Source organism: Taeniopygia guttata, chromosome 11 (genome assembly GCF_048771995.1).
Source record: "Taeniopygia guttata chromosome 11, bTaeGut7.mat, whole genome shotgun sequence".
Classification (NCBI taxonomy): Eukaryota; Metazoa; Chordata; class Aves; order Passeriformes; family Estrildidae; genus Taeniopygia; species Taeniopygia guttata.
Window position 1 is genome coordinate 10,643,205 of NC_133036.1, and position 27,213 is coordinate 10,670,417.

At 41.3% G+C, this 27,213-nt stretch overlaps 1 protein-coding gene across 2 annotated transcripts in view; it reads left to right on the forward strand.

The window, feature by feature from the left end:
* BANP (BTG3 associated nuclear protein) overlaps window positions 1-27,213 on the forward strand; it is a 111,909-nt gene that overhangs the window by 59,629 nt on the left and 25,067 nt on the right. For both annotated transcript variants that reach the window (XM_030282266.4, XM_072934217.1), the window contains one exon: window positions 1,482-1,526. In XM_030282266.4, coding sequence (XP_030138126.4) covers window positions 1,482-1,526 — 45 coding nt within the window. The remainder of the gene's footprint in view (window positions 1-1,481; window positions 1,527-27,213) is intronic.

The window sequence follows — 27,213 nt, forward strand, 5'->3', positions numbered from 1 at the left end:
AGAAATATTCCAGAATGAATTTACCGTTAATTCCTGACCAGCTTATCTGGCACTGCAGCATTTGCACTGCTTAATTTTTTTTCCAGAAAAATAATTCCGTGGAATGGGATGGATAACTGGATATGGATAACTGGAAATGGATAAATTCAATCCTAAACCCTCCAATTTTGGCTCAGCTTCCAAATCCAGGTGGATTTCTCTGTGTATTTGCTGCAGTTACTGGTTATTTAAAAATCTTCTGATTGCTAAAACTGCTCTTGGATTTCTGCTGCATTTTGTTTAAATGCAGAAAGAATAGAAAAATCAGGTTAAACATTAATACAGGCAACAATTTGAATCTGTCCCATTTCCCTGTCAAGGTTTTTCCCTCGCTGGGAAGTGGATCTGCCTGGCTTGGTTTAATCCCTGTCCAAAGAACCCAAATCACAGCTCATAAAACCACTTTGTGAAGGAATATTGTTAACACAGGCAGCTACTGGAGAATAAATATTATCATAAAAATTCTATAAATATTATAGTTAAAGGCTTGTCCTTTGAAGGGCCTGTCAGGCCTTGAGAGAGAGAAGAAAGGATTAAAATATCCTGGCTCTGATGTGTGGTGCTGCCATAAAACTGAAGCAGTTTTTGGGTAAAGAACCACTAAAAAACTGATGATTCAGCAGAGATTGCTGGAATGGATCCTGAGGTTCCAGCACACCCTGGATCCTTTGGCTCTTCTTATCTGTGGGACTTTCAAAGGCTGCATTTGTCCCTGACAGATGAAAACATCTGGTTTTAAATTGATGACAATGTACACAAGTGTGAGAGGAGCTGCCAGCAGGAGAAACTGCACAAAAATGGGGATTTTGTCCTCTGAAATGTGCTGTTTCACTGCAAGGCTCTTTTGGGAAGCTGCCTCTCTTTAATCCAAGTGTACTTTTGGAAAGACATCTGTGAGCATGTGAATAAAAAACTTCATGTCGTAAAGATTTCCTGATTGGTCTTTGGAGCTTAAAATACTTTGATTTATTGGGAATTTTTTTTTTTTTTTTAATGGATGTAATCCCTGTAATAGAACTGTGTTGGTTTTCAGTATGGAATGTGGATAAATAAAAAGCAACTAGTAAATAGCTCTGCAACCCTGTAAAAGTGTTAGATTGCTAGTTCTGGGATAGTAAGGGCTGGATTTCAATCTGCAAGTTTATATAAAGGAGGGAAACCAAAAGTTTTACCTCAGAAAAATTTTGCGTAAAACCAGATTATCTTTGAATTTATAATTAAAAAATGATGAATTTTGGAAGTTACTGAACTTCAAAACCAAACATTCTGGGTGGGAAAATTCCTTGCTTTTGAAGTTGAGTGGAGCTGGATTGCCTGAAGAACCTTCAGCAGAACTTCCTAAATTCATGGATTTCCTTTGTATTGAAACATTTTTTTGGGTTTTTTTTTACAGTTTTTGCAATGCCAAACTTGTGCTGATTGTCCCTTCTCTCCTTTTCCAGGGAAATCTACAGATCCACCAAGTGCACGTGGGTCAGGACGGGCAGGTAGGAGCAGGCCTGGGGTTAAGCAGCATTTTCCTTGCTCTTTGATGGAGATTAGGGTAAATCCCCATTTTTAGTGCCTGTTTGAAAGAGCCAAAACTGCTCTGGTGAAAGAAATAACTTGCAAAGGGATAAAACCCGATGGAAATATTTCATATTTGGCCCAGCTTGGTTTAGCATTCCTTCAGGGATGTTTTCTCCCTCTGTTTTTTTCCCTCCTTTGGCCTCTCCCCTGCCCAGGGTGTTGTTGTCTGCTCTCCTCCAGTCCCCAAGAACCCAACATTTATCCAAGCAGTTACTCCTTTTTTTAACATTTTATCCTTTTCCATGGCATGGCTGTCCTGAGGGAAGCAGATCTGCTCTTGTTCTTGTTGAGGAGCAGATTTCATGAGGTGCTTCTGCAAACTCCAAGTGAGGAAAAGCAGCTTTTCCTTGGCTGAGGAGTCAGTGACCATGGAACTGAGCTCAGGATTCCCAGAACTGCTCACATTTGATCTCAGACACACTTGAAATGTTAAATTCTGTTAAAATAGAGCACAAAAACCCTCCTGCAAGGAGCTTCCAGGCCACAGGAATCAGAGTGTGATTATTATTATGTTTGCTGTTGTTATATCTGTTTTAAAACTGAGTTTTCCAGATATTTAAATGGAATTAAAGTTTCAGTCAACAAAGCAAGTCAGGTTCACTAGGAATTTTGGTTCCTGGTGATTCTGAATAAACTGGGGGACATTTGGGATCCTGCCTGGGATAGAGGCTCTGCCATAAGCAGGGTTTCCATTGCTGGGAAATTTTAAAATTATGGTTATTTTTTAGTGAATTTTTTTAGTTATGGTTATTTTTTAGTGGATAAAAAAAAAAAAGGAGCAAGCAAATATTTAAGGGATTTTTAGCTCTGTTCTGCAATAATTACTGAATCAGAGTGTGAGGTATTGTTTGGTTTCTGGTGAATCTGAATAAACTGGGAGACATTTGGGATCCTGCCTGGGATGGAGGCTCTGCCATCAGCAGGGTTTGGAGCTCCCAGCACTCTCAACTTGGCAGTATTTGCATTTCAACAAGAAAATAAACCCCTGGAAATGTTCTTTGCTTAGGGCTACTTCAGAGGTGCTTTTGCAGAAGTGAATCTTGGAAAGGTGATTTTTTTGAGATGTTATTTTGGTATTTATTGGGTTTTTTTCCTTCTCTGTGAAATGTTGCTGTCCAAATGACACCGTAATACTGGGTGGTTTTATGTCTCTCTGAGTGTGGCACGTAGATTAAATTGAATTTATTTGTAATTAAAACCTCACAACATTATTTTCCCCTTGCATTTTCTATTCCTGTGGAAATTTGTGTGTCCACATCGGTGCATGGCCAGGGCTGTGTCACAGATGTGAGCTAAGGAGGAAAACCATGATTAATTATCTTTTTTGGGATGATGTTATCTATCTATCTGTACTATCACTCAGATTTGGGATCTGCACAAAGCAGCAGCTTCCAGTCAGCTGCTCCAAGAAACTCCTGGAATTTTCCCACCTATCCATTATTTTCCAGGTCTTTTCCTGGATTTTTTGAAGGCTAGTATGGATACTCAGGAATATGGATAATCAGGAATAAAGTGGGGCTTCTGTGACTGTTTTCAGCTGAATAATAAATATATCTTCACTAAAGGATATATTTATTGAATATGAATTTATGAACCTGAGCCTGGCTGCTGAATGATCCCTGTGACTATTTCCCAGAGAAAATTCCTGTTTTCCATGATTTTCTGGGCACAGAGCAGCTGCTGGGGGTTCCCCTGTGCAGGTGAGGTTTGGTGCTGCAGTTTCTCCATCCCAATTCCAAGTGAAATGTTCACAGAGCAGGAACCTGGGAAGTTCCTGGGAGCTGAGGCAGAAAACAGCACAAAGCTTGATGAGATGTTAGCAGGGAAATCTCCCAGGTGTTCAGGTACCAAACTTTGGCTTTTCTGCAGGATTTTCCTGATTGGAACTTCTCCTCCCTCTTGCCTTCTGTGTCCTGGTGGTTGCTCTGAGCTCAGATTTTGTTTTTCTGGCATCCCTGTGCATGGAATGGATGAAATCATTCCAGAGGAGCTCTGTCTACCTCCACATGTGTTCTATTAGCTGCAAGTTTCAGATTTCAGTGCACGTTTAATAAAAACCCCAAACTGCAAAAATAATTAAAGCTTCACATTAGCTGAGCCTTGAAACCTCAGAGAAATGGGAATTTCTTTCTTTGCTCTATGCATTTTATCCTTAGGAATTACCAGAAATTTTCATTTATTTCTCCTCTGATTACCTGCCCTGCTTCTTCCTCACCTCCATTCTTTTTTTCCTTGGAGTTTTGATCACCCCAGGAAATGTTCATTGTGTCCTGTGCTTCAGGGATACACCTGGGATATAAAAAAACAGGACAATTCCAGGAGTTTCCCACTCTTTAATTCTGTTTTTTAGCCATTCCATGTTCTACACCCTTACTGCCAGTGTTTCTCCAATTTAGGAATTAATTAAATGGCACCAGAGAAATGGTCTTTAATTATTGTCTGGTTCTTAAATGGAAAAGTTGATGTCCTTTAAAATCTAAAATGGGATTTTGTGTGAGCCAACGATTTGTTCTGCTGCAGGAATGAAAAATTGGGGACAATTGCAGCATTTAATTCACTGTAGGGGAATGGGAAAAAGCAGGAAAATCCAGGATGGGTCTGGCAGGAAAAAGCCAGCGAGTGCAAAGGGCTTTAGTAGGAGATAAATCTGTAGGATTGCTTCTGCCACGTTGTTTTGCCAAAAAGAAAAGTTGGGATTTTCTGAGTTGTGGCCACAGGTGTGTCCCAGGTGAGCCTGGAATGAAAGGGATGCTCTGGGATGGGCAGGGGTCCCATCCATCCCTTCTGCTGTTTGAGGAGCCTTTTGGATGGAGCAGGAATTGCATTTTCTTTTCCTGAACTTTGCCCCTGATGACTTTAGTAATACACTATTATCCAAAATGAAATATGTTATCATAAAACTCCATATATAACCCCAAACTGAGTATATTATCCCAAAAATCAATATTATTGACTTTTTAAATTCAAAGTTTTCCACTCCCAGGCATGTTTATTCCCATGTTTTTATTCCAGTCTGGAGCAGGGATCCATAGGCACTCCCTTGAAGTAATGTAAACCTCTCAAAATTGAACTTTATTTCATTTACCAGGATGGATAAATATCTCAGAGAATTCTTTTCCAGATATTAAAATATTAAAATATGCCTATTTAAATTATCCAAAAATAAGACAAGAACCTTCTAATGCAATTCTTAACTTGCACAAATTTAATTTGCACAAATGACATACAAATTTGATTTGTATATAATTAATTTAATTGGAATATTCTAGATTTAAATACACTGCAATGCTTTATTTGAGTTGCTCAGTCACAAATTAATCCAAGGGAGGAATTTTTTCCCCATCCCTAATCCAGGAGCAGCAGAGGGCAGTAGCATTAAGATGATGCTCAGTTGTTTTCTGAAGGAATGGGAGGGAATTTGGAGAGGGAGGAATGAGCTGCTAGGATAATTTCTGTGGAATTCCAAAAGGTTTTCCCAATTCCATCACAGCTCCTGGAATAACACACACAGAGAAATGGTTGTTACAAGAAGAAAAATTCAATTAAAACCTCAGTGCAGCTCAGCTGGAGCTTAAAAACTCCTTGATTGGTCTGCAAAAAAATAATTATTGTTTTTAACTGATAGTTGTTCAGGAATTGTAGTAAATTCTCCTAAATTTGCTCCTGGTTTTAGGAGCAAAAAGGGAAAGAATAGTTTGGAAACAATTGTGCTTTGTGCAAACTTCCTGTGACATCCCAGAGTATTTATGGATAAATAAAAGTTTTTAAGTATTTAATTATACCTAAATAGAAGCATTTTACAGGCAGATTTTTGGGTTTGCTTTGAGGATTTTTGTGCACAAACTTTTTAATTTGGTGTTCATGGAGCTGGTCCCCACTTTGTCCCTCAGAGTAATTAATCCAAAGCACAAAACTCACCGTATTTAGTTCTGAAAATTTAATTTCTAGGCAAAGTAGTATTTTAGCAAATGAAAATGGAGACGATTTCTTTTAAAGCAGTCCTAAAACTTAGGATTGAGGGAAAATTCTCTGATTTGGTGATCAATATTATCCAAAATATCTCCAGGAAAATTGATGTTGTAAGGAAAACAGGAATACTTCTGTTAAATAATAATATTTCTGTTAAATAATAATTTCTGACTTAAAAATGAAGTATAATAAAATATTTATATACATACATACATATATATATATGCATGTAACACAGATTTCTGCATGATTAATTTGTAGTTTCCCTGCAGAATTTAGGATGGGTTTGGAGAAAGTTTGCATTTAATTTGGAAGCTTAAAACAGGATAAAACAGTGCCCAGGAGCATAAAAACTGAGCTCCAAAACTGAAACAAATTAGTCCCATTTTAAAACCTATTATTTGTTATTAGTAGTAGTATTAGTATTGATTTTTTATTTTTATTATTTTTGTTAGTTTCTTTTAATTTTATTATTTTATTTTATATATTATTTAATATAGTAATATCTGTTATATATTATATATTATTTATATATTTATATATTTATACATTTATTTATATATTTATAATATTTATTATTTAATAGAAGAATATAATAATATTTTGGCCTTTTTGGCAGGCAGCTTCTCCAGCTCCATTCCCCACCCGGAGTCCCTCTCACCTCGCAAACCTCTCCTTTTTCTCTGCCTTTCTGATCAAAAGCAGCAGAATGTGCAGAGAGGTGGCAAAATCCGCTTTCGTTTTCGTTTGCTATCAAACAGGAATTTATTTCATCCCCCCAATAACTTTTTTCCATTTGTGGAACGTTCTGGCTGCTGGGAAGGATGACCAGAGGTGATTTGTTAATCTGTTACAGGCAGTTCTTTGATAGTCCCTCAGTTCCCAGTGATCTGTGCTTGTAAAACAAGATTTTTTAATGAAGCCTTTGGAAAAGGAGAATATTTTCTGCCTATTTTTTGATTTTTCTCCTCAGAGAAAATGGGTTTGTTCCATTAAAATTCCATTCAAGCAGACAGGAGCATTTATAATGCTCCAAAGAATACATTCTCTATTTTGGAGTATATTATGTTCTTTATTCACCCAAATCTTGTTTTAATATTGCTGTAAACTTAATAAGAAGAGATGAGATAGGAAGTGATAATCTTTTAAATATAAGGAAAAATCATTTTCTCCACCTTGATAGGAGGCAGAGGTCTAAGCTGCCTCTTATTAGAGCTGTTGCTAATAAAAATCTCTGCTTGTAGGCTGGCAGTGCTCACAAAGCTATCGGGGCTCATCTGGAGAAATCATTTCTTTTTTGTTTTGTTTATTTTTTTCCCTGCTCTTCATTTATGATTTTTCTCATCATGTGATGCCAGCCCTGTCCTGATGCTCCATGTTTCCCTCATCCCATTCCTGTGCTCCACTCTCGTTTATTTGAAATATTTGGGGTGTCTGGGATCATCCCCTGCCTGGGAATCACTGCCCCACATCCCAAATCCCAAGCCAGGTGGGATTTGGGAATTTTTAACCTGGAGAAAAGGAGTTCAGGGAAAATTCCCTCTCCCATCCCACTCCAGGAAGCCCCACAGGGAATCTTGAGGAGTTCGGGGTTCCCACATTTTGTGTATCAGGGTTAAATGGGATTTTGGGGTGGTCACAGCTTTGGGAATCTGTGATGACTAAAAATGGGAAATGGTCCCTCTTTTTCATCTTCTCTCTGTTAAAACAGTGGATTTTTGCCAACTTTAGGCACCAAACCATCCCTTTTAAAAATTCAGCCCCAGCTGAAGAATCAGTTTCTCTTTCTCAAAGCAGACTTGTGTGATTTACAGAGTTTTTTAACAAGGCAATGTTAAATACAGTGAAATTGGACAGTTGATTAACTTTTGTTTGTGTTCAGAGATTTAATCCTTCACGTAGTTCAACTCCATTTCCAGGCCAACTTTATAGAATCCTTCAAATATTTCAAACTAGCTGAGCAATAAATAAATTTTATCTACAGAATTCTGATAAATGGAAGAAGGATGATCCAAGATCTGAATTTGGGATTAAGTTTGCACATCTATTAAAATAAAACCCTACCAGATGAGCACTGTAAGATGCTTAAAGATGATCCTCAGTTGTTTTCTGAAAGAATGAGGAGGGAATTTGGAGTGGGAGAAATGAGCTGTTCCTTTATTTAGACATTAAAATCTCCCCTCAGCAGCCCAGTTTTAATTCCTGCCCTCAGCTGCTGTTTTAATTAGCTGGGATAGATTGCCTTTATTCAGGGAGGAACATTTGGAAAGTCTGCTTGGAAAACCATCCTCTGTAGCAATTTCTTTGGTGTCCTGTGACCAGAATTCCTCTCGTGGGGTGAGGATTTGAAATGCTGAACTTGCTCTGTTTGATTCCCAGTCTGCTGGGATTAATTGGCTCCTGCTCCATCAATTATCCACTCAGAGCTATCAGTTCCTGCCTGGGCTGGAAGCAAAAGCAGAACTGCTTCAGCCACTTTGCTTTTGATACAAACTCTGTGCTCCCACCAGGCCTGGCTGAATGAATCTCTTGGAAAAATTGCCTTTTGATTTTATTTTTAAATTTTTTTTAAAATAACAACAATTTCTATTCCTGGAATCTGTCACTCTGGAATGTTGCTAAATGTTTGTGCTGAACAGCACGAGTGAGTTCATCAAGAGGAAGTGTTGGGATTATTGAATTTCCAGTTTACTCTTGTGGGAGAGGTGACACTGCCCATGAGGGACTCATCCCACAGCAATGGCACAGGAGGTGCCAGGGGAACTTGGGCAGGGTGACAGGACACAGGGAATGGCTTCAAACTAAAAGAACAGCTTAGATGGGATATTTGGGATAAATCCTTCCCTGGGAGGGTGGGCAGGCCCTGGCACAGGTGCCCAGAGCAGCTGTGGCTGCCCCTGGATCCCTGGCAGTGCCCAAGGCCAGGTTGGACACTGGGGTTTGGAGCCCTGGGATGGTGGAAGGTGTCTCTGCCCATGGCAGGGGTGGGGACAACATGGATTTTAAGGTCCCTTCCAACCCAAACCATGCTGGGATTGTCTGAAATCCAGCCCAGCCTGTCCTGCATGGAGTTTGTGTGGGGTTTGTGATGCACCAGCAGCAGCGGGTGTAAGAGCTGGGAGGGGAAAATGCTGAGAGTGTGGCAAAAAGTCCTAAAAATGAGTATGACTTGTGGGATTTTTGGTCTGTGAGTTCAGGTCAAGGCCAGGAGATTGGTGAGGCTGGAAGTGTGAGCAGGGAGATGTTTGTGGGGAGAGAGGCTGAGCCTCTGGGGGATGAACCACATCACTGCCTTTTGGGGTCAGCTTGCATGGGATCGTGTTGTCCTTGCAGGTGAATGGGATTTGTGATGGATCAGTGCATAAAAAGTGTTCTCAGACCTTAGAATAGGAGCAGAGAGAACAGAATGAGTCTGGGTGTGGCCTCAGAGCCACCCCACAAGTCAAGAGAGAGAAATTTGAATTGAGTTTGTTTTTCTCCTGTGATCCCTGCAGGGTGAAGTCACCCCAGGAACGGCCCCTGAGCCTCTGGGTCTGTCCCAAGAGCAGGATGTGACCCCCAAACCCCTGGGGTGTGTTTGTCCCTGACCTGGGGATGTGACAAATCCCTTCTGAATTCCACAATGGTCTTGCAGGACCATTTGTGGCAGGTTAGAAAAACCCCAAACTCAGGGAACTTCTCTCCTTCTTCCATGGGGATTTTCCAAATTCAAATAATTTGGTCTCCCCTCATTTGGGTCCTTTTACTGTATTTGGAGTAGAGAAGAAGTAGAAGAGGAAATCTGGGATTGTGGATGCTGGAAATCCAGGATTCTGGATGATTTACCTTGAAATGGGCAGATAAAACTGTCCAGGAGTGACTTTCTCCTGGTCTTTTTGAAAATATCATTATTTGGAGTAGAGAAGTAGCAGCTGGGGAAATCCAGGATTCTGGGTGCTGGAAATCCAGAATTCTGAATGATGGACCTAAAAATGAGCAGATAAAACTTCCCAGGAGTGGCTTTCTCCTGTTCTTTTTGAAAATAAAAAGAAATATCATTATATAGAATATTTTTTAGGTACTTCAGTTGTAAAAGTCTTCATTAGAGATGCTCCATTGTGAAGATTTAATTTAGAGGTTTTTCTTTGAAGTCTTGTCAAAATTAAAGATTATTTTATTCAAGGTGGGGTTATTTTGTTGAAAAAAAAAAGAAAATCCTTTCATTTTCCATGTGTTGAGTAATGCCTTGTTCATTTTAATGGGAAGCCAGTGGAATCCATTTGGAGTCTGCTGTCAAAGTTGATTTCTTTCAACCTCTGTCCCTGATCTTTAAAAGAGCAGAATTTGGTTCCACTGATGACAGTTGGATAATGAAAAAGGAATGACAGCTCTCCAGAGCCAGAGCTTTCCAGAGTGAACATTCCATGTTTTTAACAGTTTTAATCTTATTTCCTGTTCCATTAATCAGGCTCAGCCAGATTGTTTTGTAAGCATTTATTGTTAGGTTGTTTTTTTCCTTGCCTGAAGTATCAAATAGGAAGCGTTTTCCTTTCAGCCTCATCTCTCAGATAAATATAAATTATCAAATTACAGCAGTGGGATCCAACTTCCCAGACTTTGTCAATAATGAGCTTTTGACATTCCTCATTTTCACTCCTTAAATTAGTGGCATTTCCAGGGAAATCTGTGGTTTTATCTCTTCAGAATTTCCTATAACTAAAAACTCAAATCCTTTTAACTGTCGATTAGTGCATTAGTGTAAAAAAGGGAAGTGAATTCATAAAGAAAATCAATTATATTTAAATTATTCCCTGGGAGTGAATAAGATCTCTTTAAATCTGCTTTGCTTAGATGGGAAAACACAAATCCAAAGTTGATTTTCCCAATGATTCTGCATCCATGGCATCCATCAGGCCTTAATCCAAATATTTCCAAGCGCTGATGCTGAAGAAAAGGACTTTAAAAGTCACATTCTTGAGCCATTGGGCTGGGCTTTATTAGCCAGACCTCGCTGTCAGTACAAAAACTGCCATTCCTTGTGAATTTTTTCTGAATTCATTGAAATGCCAGATGAATTCCAAATGTTGATTTTGTGAGGGATGGTGTTTTCTGTGTCAAGGCAAGCATTTTATTAAAATGATAAATGGCTTTGTCATCTGTTTGCATTTTGCCTGTAATTATGATTAAAGCAGAAATTTGTGCAAAATTTTTGAATCAACTAAAAATCACTGGGTTCTTTTCGACTCAGCAGAGCGCAAAAAGCAAAAGCTACAAAAATTCCCAGACTTCCTTTTTTTTCTTCCTAATTTGGAAAGTTATTTGTTTCAAGGGAAAAAAAAAACAACTGCAATATCATGGAATCATGGAATGGTTTGGGATGAGGTGATTTAAGGGGATCAAGTTCCACCCCTGCCATGGGTAGGGACACTTTCCATTATCCCAGATTTTTCCAGCCTGGTCTTGGACACTTTCAAGGATGGGACATCCACAACTTCTCTGGGAGGCAATAAAAGTAGGGAAAGTAGGCAGCAAAACCACAAAAAGAATTGATTTTTCAATATCCAACCCCAAACAGATCAGAATTAAATATTCTGTGAGGAGAAAAATGAAAGTAGAAATTATTTTCAGCATTAAAAAATAATTAAAAATCCAGTTGGCTTCAGAATCATCCTAAAAAAGAAGGAGGGATTTGGGAGCAGCTGCCTGGGATTAAATGGATTAAATTAAATCCATTTAATTTTATGGCTGATCTGACATTATCTGCTCCAGGTATCCTGGCAGGAATCAGCCATCCCAGGCTCGTGTCCAGGAGTCTGTGTTCAGTTTTCTCCTTGGAGCTGGGATGCAGGTGGGCTCAGGTGTGTGGAGCTGGAATGAAAATCCCAGGAAAACAGCAACACTTGTGGCATTTTGTGACCTATTCCTAGAAAAAATTGCTTTACAATTCAACTTTTCTTCTAATCTCTGCAGTTTAGGGCAGTGCAAAGGTATAAGTGTAACAAAGAGGAGAATTGTTGATAGAATTGCTCCTTTGAAAGGAAAATTTGGGAGCAACGATTCCCACTGTTTTTCTGACCAATAAACAGGTGCTGCATGGAATTTAAAGGAGAATATTTGGTGTCAGGACTGTATGTGCTGCTCCAATTAAACAGAAATGTTTTGTCTCACTGAGCAAAGTTTGACAATTAATTAAACAAGCTGGAGGTCATCACAGAGTGGGATCCTGGAGCATCCCAAGGAATTCACATTCCTCAGCAAGGGAGGTGATTCTGGCTAAGATATTTTGGAATACAAACATTTTCTAAGCACTCAAACCATCAATGGCAGAGTTCAGCCCAGCCCTTGTCAGTGATCAATAAAAATTATGCTCCCTCCTAGGAAATCCTGGAAATATCTAACACTTAAATACATATTTGTGGATATAAGAGAAATTAAATTCCAGAGACAAAGCCCAGGGTTTGTTTTTTGGGGTTGGACTCAGTGCTGACAGGCAGCAGGAGCCTTTGGGTTTGAGAGCTGACAGGATTTTTTGGGTTGATAGAAGCCACTTCTTCGGTTTACTCAGATTTTTTGGGACTCCAGTATTTTTTTCTGTGTGAGTACCTTGTTCTGTATTCAATTTTTCAAGTTGGTTTAGAATTATTTTGATGCTGGAGTTGTTTTACCTGTGAAAAACCATGTAAAAATGGATTTTGTGTTCTTAGGAATATCTAGAACTGCCTTGAGAATGAGCTTGAACAAACCCCTCAGTTTTATCCCATTCTTTGACCTTTCTGAGCTGCTCTTTTTAGATCAAACCTCAGACTCTCTCCACTCCTACATTTTATTTACAATATTCATCCATATGTTTAATCAGGGCTTGGTTTCTCCCTCAGGAGGGTCTTTGGCATCTTTTTCTTGAGTTGCTCCAGGAAAAATTTGGCTCCTGAAGGATCTTTCTGTGTTGGTTTGGTCCCCCTGGTCTGTGTTCTTTACCCATCCCTGCCTCCCTGCCATTCCTGCTGGAATTCCTGCTGGAATTCCTGTTGCTTTTAGCTGGAAATTCCTGCTGCTTTTAACTGGAAATTCCTGGCCGTGCTGGAATCTGTTTGTGCCACTTTTATGGGACACCTTGCAAAGACCTCACAGCTTTTTGTAAATTCACTGGGATTTGGGCAACTCCTGTGTCCCTGTGGTGATTCCAGGGAAAACCTTTGATCCCAGAAAGGTTCTGGCACAGCAGCACAGTTGTGATCTTACATGATGACCTCATGTAAAAATCACCACGTTGGAAAGAGATCAGGAAACACCAGGATGCCACTGGGATTTTTCCTGCTCATTTTTCCACGTGCTGGTTTGATATTCTCGTGCTGGTGGCGTTTCCACTGAATTATTTGAGGTCATTTTCCTCATCAAGATCAGATTTTTCATCATAAATCAGCCCTGTCATGTTCTATAATCAATCCTTCTCCCACAGCTTCATTTGGGAGTAATGTGAGAGCTCTAAAATCTTTATTTCAGGAAAAATCTGCATTGTGCAAGCCACCCCCCTCCACCAACAAAGTGCAATATTTGGGGGACAGCACTTTTAAAAGCTGAATTTTTGGGACAAAATGCGCAGAGACAAGGTTATTTTGGGTTTTTCTTGTGAAGCCAACTTGGAAGAGGAAATACAATTTTAAAAAAGCCCAGCCCAAATGTGCACATGTGATTTTTCAAGGCTCTGATTGATGCCTGAATTCCATGTGGTCCAAGGAATACAAGGAAAATCGAGGGATATCCTCAGTGGGAGAGCAGAGGATGTTGAAACATGCATTGGAGTGAAAATTTGGTACAGGAGAAAGCTGAAAGAGGAATGGACTGAACCCAGCTCCAGGGAATAGGACTGGGCAGGACTTGATGCTTTGGACACACTTGAGCCACTTAATTTACTTTTAACTCTGAAAGGAGAAGGTAACTGGGAAATTGGGTCAAAGAAAGGGGAGCAGTGCTGATTCCAGGAGCATCTGAAACACCAGGAGATGCATTTTTACCCTTGCAGGCAGGAGGTGCTAAAAGTGGCTGAAACCACATAAAACCCTGGACTGAGCAAAATTCCACAAGTGTTTTTTCACTTCTGAAGGGTTTTTTTATTGTTTCTGTGGGAAGAGATGAGGTTGTGATAACGAGATCATGGAAGAGCCTCAGGAGCAAAATGCTTTTTAAAATATGGGGATTTTCCATCAAAACAAGGCACTGGGATAGGGATAAAACTGTGGCTGCAGCTCCAGAATCAGGGAATGCTTTGGGCTGAAAGGGACCTTAAAATTCATCTCATTCCACCCCTGCCATGGCAGGGACACCTTCCACTGTCCCAGGCTGCTCCAAACCCTGTCCAGCCTGGCCTTGGGCACTGCCAGGGACCCAGGGACAGCCCCAGCTGCTCTGGGAATTCCATCCCAACCTCTCCCCACCCTCACAGGGAGGAATTCCTTCCCAACATCCCATCTATCCCTGCATTCTTTCAGTTTAAACCCATTTTCCCTCATCCTGTCATTCCATGCCCTTGTCCAAGTCCCTCTCCTGCTCTCTGGGAGCCCTTTAGGTGCTGGGAGGCTGCTGGGCTCAAGGAGGAATTCCAAATACTCCAGGAAAAAAGACCTGGAGCCACAAACCACGTGGATCACAGAGCTGGAGCTGAGCAGAAATAGATTTGTGAAATATTTCATTTTGAATAATCCAGCAGCTCTTCCTCCTCACGAGGACAGAAGGGTCACAACAACATCCCCTGAGAGGCACAATTCTATTTTTATTTGTGTTTTAATTGCTTTAGACCAGACAGTTTTGTCAGATTCTCATTGGAGCTCAGCTCAAGCCCTGTTGATTTTGCAGCCTGGTTTTGCTCACACGGAGCAGCCATGGCCAAGGGACAGCCCAGGGGGACAGCTGGGGCTGCCAGAAGGATTTCTGGACTGGGTTCATGTTTGTTGGGATCTGTAGTGTTGGGTTAGAAAAATCTCTGTTGAGCCTGAGCAGCGCTGTCACTATTTTGGAAGTGCTCTCAGATGGGAGAAATGATAAATAATGCTCTGGAATGATGCTCAGTGCTCTGGGAAGGGCCCCACGGACCAGGCAGGAGCTGCTGTGGGGTTCCAAGCCAGGATGTCCAGGTTGGGACACAGGAGAGGTCTGGAAGCAGAAGGAAAGGGGGATCCTGGAGTGGGGTGAGCCTGGGGCAAAGAGTGAGAGCAGGGAGGAGGAAGGAAGGAGCACTGATTTTCCATTATTCAAAAGAGGTGTGAAATCTCTTTGGAAAGAACCTGAGGAGTTTAAAATTTCAAAAAGGGATCAGGAAGAAATCTCCATGGAATTCAGCAAATCCATGGGTTGGATCTGGAGCCCCTTTGGAGAAGCTCAGCAGAGGGTGTAGAAAGGTCACCCTGGAGGTGTAGCTGCCACTCCTGGGCTGGCCTAGACAGGGGAGAGATGCAGAAGAGATTCCTATGTCTGGATCAGCAGCCAAGGAATGTGAGGGATAAAGATAACTTGTGGGATAATTATAAATCCACAGATTCTTCACCCTGCTCTCCTCAAAGCAGTGAAACACAGGAAGCACCAGGACTGAGACAGGAGCAGAATAGTTTAAAATTTCTGCCTTTTTTGTATTTTACCTCAATGTAATCAGGAGCCAGAGCTCAGGGATGTGGAGTTGGTATAAATTCAGGAGCTGGGATGTGGAGTTGCTATAAAATCAGGACCTGCCATGTGGAGTTGGTATAAAATCAGGAACTAGGATGTGGAGCTGGTATAAATTCAGGAGCTGGGGTGTGGAGTTGGTATAAAATAATTGTTCAGCAGTGCAGTGAAGAGGAGAAGGAGGGTTTGGCTGTGCTGCAGCTCTGGAAAAGTTTCCATGCTGCACTGGGAGAGTCCAGCTGAGGGCTGGCCATGAAGAGCAGATGGGTGACACCCCAGTGGAATATGGGGGTTGCTGTTTTGACTGCTGCTCCAGGATTCCCAGTGAAGCACAGAACTGGGAGACACTGGATGTTTGCAGACATTGTTCCTGGAGCTTTTGCCAAGGGCTCAGTGGAACAAAGAGCAGAGTTAAATTTAGTCCATGACAATCTGATCAAAACCAACCCCACAAAGACAAATCCTGTCCAGCTCCAGGCCCAGCGTGGCCTCCAGAGCTGCCAGAGCTACCACAGAGTTGGGATCTTGTGGAAAATCTTTCCAACTCTTGCAGCAGGAGGCTCGAGGCAGCTGCTCTGCTGCTCTCCAGTGTCAGTGTGAGCTCAGGAATGGGAATGCCTAAAGATTTTATTTAAGGTAGAAACCCAGAGGTTTTGTGGAATGGTTTGGTTGGAAGGAACCTTAAAATTCATCTCATTCCGCCTCTTCCATGGCAGGGACACCTTCCACTATCCCAGGGTGCTCCAAACCTCATCCAGCCTGGCCTTGGACACTTCCAGGGATCCAGGGGCAGCCACAGCCGCTCTGGGCACCTCTGCCAGGCCTCAGCACCCTCCCAGGGAACAATTCCTTCCCAAAATCCCACCTAACCCTGCCCTCTGGCAGTTTAAAGCCACCCTTTCCATGCAGAAATTCCTGCTGCTGCCCACCCTGAGCCTGCCCTGGCCCAGCCTGAGGCCGTTCCCTCTCCTCCTGTCCCTGTTCCCTGGAGCAGAGCCCGACCCCCCGGCTGTCCCCTCCTGGCAGGAATTTTTAGGGAGCAGAAAGCCCCTCCAGAGTCCCATTTTCCCTTCATGGCTCCAGCAGTGGCACAGAACATTTTCCTTCTCAGACAGGGATGGTGTAACCGCGAAAGCCGCGGCGAATATTCCACGTTGTGTTCGTGTCGGGGCTGAAATCTGCTGGAAGTGCCTTGGAGGGGGGACGTGATGTTCAGGGCCTGGAACAGCTGGGCTGGAGCCTGGGCAAGGTGCTGGGAAAGGCTTCCTTGAACACAGAGCCAGCTGGAAAGGACAGCCCTCGCTCCAGCAGCGCTGTCAGCACCGAGGGAACACAAAACCACCATTTTCCTTCCATTTTCCCCTCGAGCTGATCCTTTCATCCAGGAGAACCAGCCCTGCCAGCTGTGCACGAGCACCTGTGCTATGCTGTCCCTTCTGAGCGCTGCCTGCCTCTCCTCAGGAGCAGAGGATGACACTTCTGGAGGCCTTCAGCCTCTATTTCTCCCCTCTAACGAGTTCAAGCTGCTGCTGAATATTTCCCCTTGTTTTGTGTCAATTAACACCGGGAGGCTGCTCTCTGAGACAGCCTTTATCTCCTGCATCTCCAGGGCCGTGTTTGTGCATCAATATTTGTCAGGAATTGTCTTCCCCACAGCCCAGGCATCATCTCTGGAGCAGATTTTCTTCATTAGGCCCAGAAGTGCTGGGAGATGCAGGATTTCACAGGGGAGTAAACAAAGGCGGGTTTGTGGTGGAGCGTTTGGCCCCACGTTCCTGTCAATCCTGCGGTTCTCATTCCTCACTGCAGCGGGCAGGGTGAGCATGGGAGACACCACAAATGGCTCAGCACTTCAGTGGCAATCATTCCTTTCTTGGAATAACTTTAATGGAAAAGTAGCATCCAACCTGATGAAAAAAACCGGTGAAAAAAACTTTTCTTCCTTTTCTTGTTTGCCTCGTTGAAATGTTTTTTTTTTTTCCAGACTATTTTTAGCCATGAGCACTTTGAGAAAGCTTTGAAACTTTGGAGTTGTAGCATTTGTGGAATTAGAGCACTTGGAGGAGGTTTTTTTTAAGGAGCAGTAAAGTTCCAGCCAATTAGAAAAGAAAATTATTTGTGTCTGGGATAGTTTGCTTTAGATTTTAAACAATTTTTGCAGCTTATGGAGGGTTAGGAAGTGGCTGGATTTCCTTCTGAAGAGATAGAACATCCTTTTTAATAATTTCCCAGCAACATCAGATGTTAAAAACGTAAGAGGGTTTCTAGCTCAGCAGTGCAGTCAGTAATTCCCTGGTTTTGCCTGAAGCACTGGATTATATTCCCTCACATCTTCCTCAGTTACTCTGTCATTCCTTGGATCTTTGCTCTTGATGATTTCAAAACACTGAACAAGTGAAAACCACGAGTTTTTCACCAGTTCAGTGAAGATCAATTTAGTGACTCCCATTTGTAAGAGGAATATTGACACACTTTGTTGTTTTAGGACTTGAATTTATGGCTTTTGGGGATGGACTCCATTCCTTAATGCCATATAATCCATGGAGTGTTGGTCACAAAGCCAAAAATTGCTTCTGCTGCCGTTGCAAAGTGTAACTTGAGTGAAGTCCCCTCACTGATGGTCTGAGGGAGAACAGCCACCAAAAGTGGTCACAAAAAAAAGGAGGCTGTTACTGGATTGTGATTGGATTGTAATGTTACTGTACCGTTCTTGGAGTTTCTTAATATGTGATACTTTATCAGTTTAAAAGCTGAGTGTGTCAAAAAGTGTACATATAAAACATGAACCCACACAAAGTGCAGCCTATGGCAGGGAGTGAGGGTTTAGTTTGGATTTTAGGAAGATTTCCATATGGAGAAGGTTGTAAAACAGCTTCTGTGGGCAACCCCAGGCAGTGGAGGATTCCCCATCCCTGGAAGTATGGAAAAAGCATGGATGTGGCACTTGGGACAGGGTTAGTGCTGCTGGGTGATGGTTGGTCTTTTCCAGCCTGAACAATTCCATGATTCTCTGATTATTGTCCTTGAATTCATTTTGCCAGGTGAGATTCATTCTGGCCATTTGAAGGAATTGGGAGTAAAACTGATACTTTATAGAAAAACTGAAATGCTAACACTTGTGACTCTGGAAAGGACCTTGATGCTGCTCTACCCCAAATATCTGGGCTTCCCTGGTGCTTTGAGTTTGGTGATGTGACCCTGTTAATAACCAGGAGATTGTTCATCTGAATTCCACTTGTGAGTTTTTTTTTTCTCTCTGATTGTCCAGAACCAGTTTTTAGCTCCATAGGATTATCCATGGATTTTATGCAGCAGTGAAAAGAGAGCTGGAGGTTGTCCTGTGCCAGCTGAATTCCAGGGAAGCACAAATGGGATTTTGGCCCCTCAGGTATTTTTTGTGGGGATTTCCTGTGGCTCCCCCATTTACTCCCATTTTTTTTGGCCTTTCAGGTTGCCCAGTGCAAACCCCACTGCAGACAGACCTTGAAAAAGGCTTCCCTGCATCATCCCATTTTTAGGGCACCTAAAGATGTGTAGAAAAAATCAGGAAATACCCTATGTAGGAATTCATAAAGACCAAAGAAAACGGAGCAAAAATTCCCTTTGATTTACAGGTTTACAATGATTTTCCCCACACAATCTTTTACTCCTCCGTGTCAGGCACTCGAGACAAAATCCTGTCTTTGCTGATGAGACTTGGCCAAAAGTCAGCTGGAAAACTCTGCTATTTATCCACTGAGGAAGCAGCTTTTACAAACTTTCCTGAAGGAATTCAGCTAAGTGTTTTCTTTAAATGAATATATTTCCAGAGCCACGTTGTTACAACATCTCGGGCTTCTGGAGCTGCTCCTTCCAGCTCCTTGAAGATCTCCAGCAATTAGGCTGCACTGATAAAGCCAGGGGGGCTTATCTTGTCTCTTCTTTTAGCTCAGAGGAAATAATTTGTGCATTTTATCAAGGATAAGAAGTGGGAATTGTGAAATCTGATCCCACTCCTGCCACTTGGTGACCCGGAGGAAATTGGTTCCCCACAGCATTTCAGCCCTGCCTGTGTGATAGGTGCTGCTGGGCTCATTTTCCAGGGAATTCTGCAGCTCCTCCAGGATTTCAAACCAATCCCAACCCTTTTTGTGTATCACTTTTATTGAAATAAACTAAAAATGAGGTTATCTGGAGCTTACAATAACTGTGAAATCTTTCTGCTGGAAATCTGTGTGTCCCACTTGTTTGGAAAGATTTTCTCTTCCATTATTCATTACAGGGGCCTTCAAATTATACTCCAGTGACAAAGCCTCTATTTATTTTTAGACAATTGGCATCCACTTCTGGCTGACCTAGAATGTTTCTTTGATGACAATGCCTGTGATCCAGCTGGGTTTGCTGAATGGTTGCATAAACAAAGGCAGATAGTAAAATGTGGGAAAGAAAAGGCTATTTTTATTGTATTAGAGACTGTCCAGCCAGCTCCAGGCCCAGTTTTAAATGTCATGTCTGTAGCACAGCACTTCAACTAAATGCCCTGATCATCTCCAGAATATCTCTGGAATTTTATCATTATTGGATTGCAGGGTTAGGAGGAGGCTAAGAGGAAAAAAGTTCAGAGTGGAGGTGATCCACAGAAAAAGACAATCACTTTGGTATCCGGCCTCTTCCTTCCTGAAGAATGTAGGTTAAATACATGGAACTGGGAGGGAAAGTCTGAGCTTGATGTTTTCTCCAGCCCCATTTATTCATTTGTTGGCTAATTCATGTTTCATTGCAGCAGCTTCATTTTTAATGAATAATGACACTGCCTGTGGGCAAAGAATTCCAGGTAGGAGAACAAACAGAAGTCTCATTTTAACTTAAATCATGGAATCGCAGAACAGTTGGGGTTGGGAGGAGTATTAAAGCTCATCCCATTCCACTTTGCACTGTCCCAGGTGGCTCCAAGCCCTGTCCAAGCTGGCCATGGACACTGCCAAGGTCTGGGTGCCTCTCCACATTCCAGTAAATTCAAAGGGGATTTCAGTGCACAGCATCACCATCCACATTTCTCCCAGCAGTTCAAAAAGAAGAGCTCGAAATAGTTACTGGGACAAGAAGGTGTCAGAGGGCAAAATCTGGCCACAGTTCAAATCCCAGTGTAAATGTAGGGGAAATTTCTGTGTTAATGAGACTTGAGACCAAGTGGCAGAGAACTTCCTTCCATGGATTTCAATCTGTGTTCCACGTTATAGATAATAGTAGTGGGAAGAACATCCTGATTTTCCAGTTCTAGTCTCTCAATTGTCAGGGTTAACCTGCATCAGGGGGGATTGGTTGGATTTTAGGAACACGTTCTTCCCTCAGGGAAACTGGAACAGCTGCCCAGGGAATGGTCAGGTACCAGAGCTCAAGGAGTGTTTGGAATTTTGGGATTGTCCAGGAGTTGGACTCGGTGATCCCTGTGATTCCCTTCCAGCTCAGGGTATTCCATGAGCACCTCCAGGTCCTCCCTGGAGCTGCCAGCAGAGAAGGAGACCCAGCAAATCCCGGCCTCCTCCAGGTTCTGGCCACACCTTGGGCCAAGGAAAACCATTGCTGCCACTGGAAAAACCAATGGCACAGCCCAGGAGTTCCAGCAGGACTTTCAAAAGCAGGAAAACCAGTTGGTTTCCCTGGTTTTTATACGTCTGGACAAGGATGTTTTTGGGATGTGTGGATTCCCCAGAAGTGCCCCAGCTTTAACCGCGACCCATCAGCAGAGATTCATTCCTACCCCATAAAACAATGAAAGCACCCAACAATGCTCTGCAGGAGCATCCTAAAATCAGAATGATCCTGTTTGTCTTGGATTGGGAACTTTGCAGGATTTATTTAGGAGCCTTTTTGTTTATCTGTTAAAAACAGCCTTTCAGTCAATGCTAAGCTCGATGGCTTCGGTGTAATTTTCCATGGTTCAGACTTGCTGAAGTAATAAATAAAATGTAATAAGAATAAATTATAAATATTTATAAGGCTATTTTCAGCTTTTATGAGGTTCCTAGGATTTTGAATTTAATATCCCAGCCAAAGCTGCACTCAGAGCTCTTCTCTTCCACATCCAAATGCCTGCTCAGGGTTTTGCAGCCGGATGGAGTTTGGCTGCCAAAGCTTCACCTGTGGGGATGCCAAGGAAAGCATCCAGTGGGACAGAGCAAACACAGGCAGCAAACCTGGCACCCACACCAGGGCACCGAGTTCACCTCCCCCAGCACTCACTCCCACAGACTTGGGCACACCAGGTGTGCCAGAGAAGGTTTCCTGAAAAATAAAAGGGGAAAAAAAAGGCAAAAAATAATTGTAAGCTTTCTAGAAAAGTTGTTTTTATAAATTATTTTTTCTGTGCTTGTGTTTTAATCTTGAATAACTCCACATAATGTGCTTTAACCAAAATTTTCTGTGTTTTTCATTTAAAGTAGGGCTTGATTTAGATGGAGAAAAATGTGGGGGATGGTGCTAAAAAAGCAAAAAGCACAATCTCCATTTTGGCTTAATTAAAGGACCCAGTCCTTGCATAAGGATTCTTGAAGAAGATGATTACATTCACTGTTAATTAACAATAAGCAGAGGGTTTAAGGTGAGGAGTGGCCATGAGGCAGGTCCTGGTTGGAAGGGGCTGAGCTTTGAGCTCCCAAATCCAAACCTTCCATAAGATGTGGGGTGGTGGATCCCAGCAGAGCTCCCACCTCCCTCTCCACTTGGGCAAACAAGATCCTGTCCCATGAATGGAAAAACTGAGAATTCTCATATTCCAGAATTCTCCTGGAAAAAGAGATTGCTGGAGTTCAGTCCATCATTAAACCCCAAATCTAACAAACAGCTGATTTTTCATGTTAACCTTTATTTGGGGAAAATAATATCCCACAGCCTACATGGAAAAAAAGGAACCCTTGGCAATACCCTCATTAAAGCTGATTTTTGCAAAGCTTCAATGAATTCCTGCCAAAGAAGAGAGCAGGTTGGATGCTTTTTATTGTTAAGAAATGGGAAAATAACAAATGTTTCCCTGATCCCCGAAGTAATTCATTTTCTGGGTAACATTCTTCATTGATAACTACATTTTTTATTTTGAAGAATGATCCCAAACCAAGCCAGAAGTTAATAGATGAAAGGAAATTTGCAGAAATACCCTACTGAATACATGGTCTCTGTTAGGATTTGCCTGTTTGTTCATATTGTGCATAAAAGTTTTTAAACCCACGTGGGTGGAAAAAGGATTTTAGTGTATTGGTAAAATCCATGGAGTTATGTAAAAACACTCTCTAATTTACTACCAGGGTTCTATTGCTGTATCTAAGCTGAAGGATTTTGAAGAGAAATTTTCTTTTCTTGATGTCAAACAGATGTGTTAAAAATATTTTTTTAAAATTCTTTTTAATGTGGATTTTACTGATAGAGGGGATTTTTTGACATGGATTGAACTTTGTGATTTTATCTGATATTGATACTTGTCAAACATGGGGGTTATGGGCATTGAAAAAGTGTTATCTGGATATTTCTGCAAAAAATCATAACATGGAGGAGAAATGAAATATTTTTATTCAACTTGATGTAATTTTTCTAATCTTTTTCTCTTTTAGGGAGTGATTAGAAAATTAGATTTTCCCCTGTAGCCACTTTGCAAGGAGAGTCCTCTTGGTGCAACAGCTTTGAACACTGAAAGTTTAAGTCTTTAATGTCTCAGTTGTGTGGGAGCTGCGTTTCCAGCTGGGTCTGCTTTATTTCAGTGACAATGTTCAGCTCTGCTCAGCAATGCAGGGAGAAATATGGATTTGGAAGGAGCAGCCTGCAAATTTGAGCAGCAGATAGAGAACTGCCGTGAAGAGGGTGCTCACATTTCAGGGGGAATGTTCAGGATGAGCCATTTTACAGTGAGGAATCCTCCTTACACTTAGTTTAGCTCCTGCATCACACCCTGAGATAGTGGAGAGCATGAAAAGGGTAAGAATTTATTTTTTAATATTTAATACTTGTGATTTAGTCTCAGTTGTCCCAGTTGTTTTTTGCTGTGGGGGCAATAAATTCATCTGGCAGGCTGTGAAATCCATATTAGCAGTTTTTAATAGCCTCAGCATTTACCAAAATGAATAATTTGAGGGTTCTTTTTGTTGATTAATTTGGGTTTTAATGGGTTATCATTAATACTCCTGTCAGTCCCTTCAGCTGTCAGCAGACATCGTGTGCTGAAGAGCTTCGTGGCATCAGCATCAGGAGTTTGGTCACTTCTAACCAAAACTGAGGGGCAGTGCTTAGATGTGGGTTTCAGTTCTACAATTAAACCTTTCACTTCCAAACTCATCTTCGTGCTGCTCGAATTCCTCTTGGAATTATTCTTAATTTGCAACAGCAACGCAGAACAGTTGAGTGTTCCGGGAGCCTTTTGCAGTCATTTCAATGCCTTCATTTAAAGAATATTCCACTTTTTATCCATGTTTTTTCCCCTTGACTCTCTCATCCCCTGCATCCTCAGCTGCCCCACCTTGCTCAGGTGGCTCCTGATGTGGATTTTGGAGCCAGGGGATTTCTGTAGCTCGAGAGGAGCGCGAGAGCCACGGTGGAAATTGGGATGTGGGAGCGGAGCGGTGCTGCGGGATACACGAACCAGCTGTGCTGCCAGAGCTGAGAAGTGTCCCCTTTCATTGGAGAGACTTCACATGCTGCACAAAAAAAAGCAGCAAATCTGAAAAGTCTCTCGTGATGCTGAATTCAATCAGGGAGGTGTGAGGAGATGTTTTTGTTCGGCGCCGCCGCCGTGCAGCAACTGCAGCCCCACTGTGCCTGTTTGTCCCGGGAATCCTTCAAATTCCCAACCTCCCTGCCACAGGAAAGAACTTGCAGGTCTCTCATATATTTTACTGCTTTTCTCTGGGCCAATTTCTCTATTTTCTTTGGTTTGTTTCGAAGGTTGAGAAGTTGAAAGTTGGACACATATTTATTTATATGCATAACACTAAATTCTGTTTTCCAAAATGGCATTTCCTTGTTTCCCAAGCCTTTCACTTCGGTTTAGGCTGATGTTACAAGCCTGTTCTTGGTTTCTTTTCCATGAATTTACATAATTCGTTTGGAAATCGTTGTAGCATTAACTTGTGCTCATTGGGGATGAATTTCACCTGCCTTTGGGATGATTTTTAGTGTTCCTGACTTGGTTTGGGTTCAGTATCTCCCAGGATGAGCTCCTTGCACTGGGATCTGCTTCTCTGAGGGTTAAGGTTAGAAAAATGCCTGACAATTAAAAAAATCTTGAAGTGTTTATCTTCACATTTTTGATTCAGTGTTTTGGACTAAACATTTGCCATCTCACAGAAAAGCTAACTCCCATTCTCAGCAGAACTTGTAGTTATACTGGTATTAAATTATATTTGAGAAGAAAAACGTTCTGCAAACAGTATATTTTAAGTCAAAATATTGTGAATTACTTCACCATATTCTCTTTTTCACCAGTAAATATGATACAGCTGAAACAATGACTGTTTCCCCCCTTTAAGTTGTTAAACAGATACACTCTGTGCCTGCTAAATTGTGTGTAAATTTGGATTTCTGTCATTTCTTATTTTGGGGGAGGGAAAATCATTCCAAACACCCCACAGAAATTAATTTTGTGAAATCACTCGAGGGGAATTAGGTCCATCTGCTGAGAGGGTTCAGCCTTTCGAAATTCACTTACAGAAGGAAAGAAGAAGGAGTCATTGTTTGACTCGAGAGATGCTCGTGCTGTGAGCTGGGCTGTGTTTTTGTAGCACTGGCTGTGAGCTTTTGGAGGAAGAGGATTGTTTTTGGAAGTGCCTTTTATTTCCTTGCAGATAAAAATGGGTAATTAATACATTTTAATGAGGTGTGTGAAGTAATGAGTGCAGCTATGGACAGATGATGTGCAAGCTCAGAGCTGGAGATAGAATTCCAAGTGAGGCAACATAGAATTCCAAGGAAAGAGACCTAAGTTCTGTTCATGTCTGTAATTATTCCCATGCACTTACTGAAACAGTAATTTAAAAAGATACAGATACTTTTTGCCTCAGTCAGTTCATATAGAACATAGAGTTGAACTAAAATCTGATTTTTGGGTCCCACCTTAACCCAGAGGTTTTTTTGAGACAGAATTAGGACTGAATCCCTTCAAAATGTCTTGCATTCGTGATAAAAAACAAAGAACCTGCTAAAAAAATGATGTATATTATATAAATCAAACTCTATCTTTGCTCCAGTACTTTCAGGCTGATTTTCAACCCGTGCTTGCACTCTGGTGAAAGAGAAGGATTTGGGGAGTTAGAAGTTTTGCCAGTGAGTTTTCCCATTTAAAATCCTGCATTTCCAATTCCAGGGAAGTTTCCAATGAAGCCCCTGTTTCCCTGAACCATCAGTGCAGATACAAAATCCAAAATACTCCAAAACCGCCCTGATTTCATGTCCAGATTTCAAGGTCTAATTAAGTAATGGCTGCAGGGGGTTTCAGATCCTTTGCTTGCAGCTGGATTTCCAAGGGCAGAATAACAGTAGCAGGGTGCTAAAGAACTGCTAAAGATTTATTTTTGTGGCTTTGTGTGGCTGCTCTGCTGAACTGACAGTTCCAAACTTGGCACCAAATGAAAAGATGAACTTTGGAGTTTATCCAGAGTCACCAAGGCCTTGTGTTCAGCCTTTGAACAAGGCTTTGCTAAAAGGGCCTACGTGGGACCTAAAGGAACTCCAATTTATCTGTGGGGATTTTTTTTTTCCTTAAATCTTTTGTTTTCAAAATTGCTGAGTATTTTTTTTTCAGAATAGTTTTCCCCCCTTTTTTTTCCCCAAGGCGTTATGTTCAGCCTTTGAACAAATACTTTCTAAAAGCGTCTATGTGGGACCTAAAAAAAATTCAATATATCTGTGCTGATATGGTTTTTTTCCTTAACCCTTTTGTTTTCAAAATTGTTGAGGGTTTTCTTCTATGTAGTTTTTTTTTTCCTTTTTTTTTCCCCCACATATTTTTTTCCTTTTATTTCAAGGTCTTGTGTTCACCCTTTAAACAAGGCCTTGCTAAAAGGGCCTGCATGGTACCTAAAGGAACATGAATTTATTTGTGGTGATTTTTCTTCCTTAATCTTTTGTTCTCAAAGTTGTTAAATAGGTTTTTATCTTTGTAGCTTTTTTGCTTTTTCCCCCCTCACAAAATCCTTTTTTTCCTTTTATTTGAAGGTCTTGGGTTCAGTCTTTGAACAAGGCCTTGCTAAAAGGGCCTATTTGGGACCTAAAGGAACTTGAATTATCTATGGTGATTTTTCTTCCTTAATATTTTGTTTTCAAAGTTGTTAGGTAGGTTTTTTCTATGTAGCTTTTGTGCCTTTTTTTTTTTTCCCCAAAATAGTTTTTTTCCTCTTTTTTTCGAAGGCCCTGGGTTCAGCCTTTGAACAAAACCTTGCTACAAAGGCATCCGTGGGACCTAAAGGAACATTAATTTTTCTGTGGTGATTTTTCTTCCTTCAGTCTCTAATTTTCAAAATGGTTGTATTTTTTCTATGCAGACTTCTATACTGTTATCTCTGATTTCATTTGGGTCTTTTTATGGAAAAAAGATCATATATGTGAAGCTTTTTTCCCTGTGAGAACACTTGCCAAGGAAATCTTTCTTGCAGTTATCCAAAGGAAAGGTCATTTTTACAGCGAGACTTCAGATCTGTGTTTTCAGACAACTCGCAAACACCCAGCCAGCAATAGCAGGGGCATCTTTCAACTTTAACCTTGTGTTCTTTAAAATTTGTTTAACAAAAAAAAAAAAAAAAGAAGAAAAAAAAAACAAGAAAGAAATTGGAAGAACTTTCATCTTTTCCACTGAGTGATTCTTTGGAAAACTCACATAACTAAGAGGGGGAGAAATGGGAATATTCAGCATTTTATTTTGAATTTAGATAACAACATTAAATTAAAATCCCCATGAAATATGTAACTCGCTCCTGGTTTTTCAGCCATGTGACTTTAATTAATGTTTATTTCTGTAGATTAAGGCATTAAAAACTTTAGCAGGTT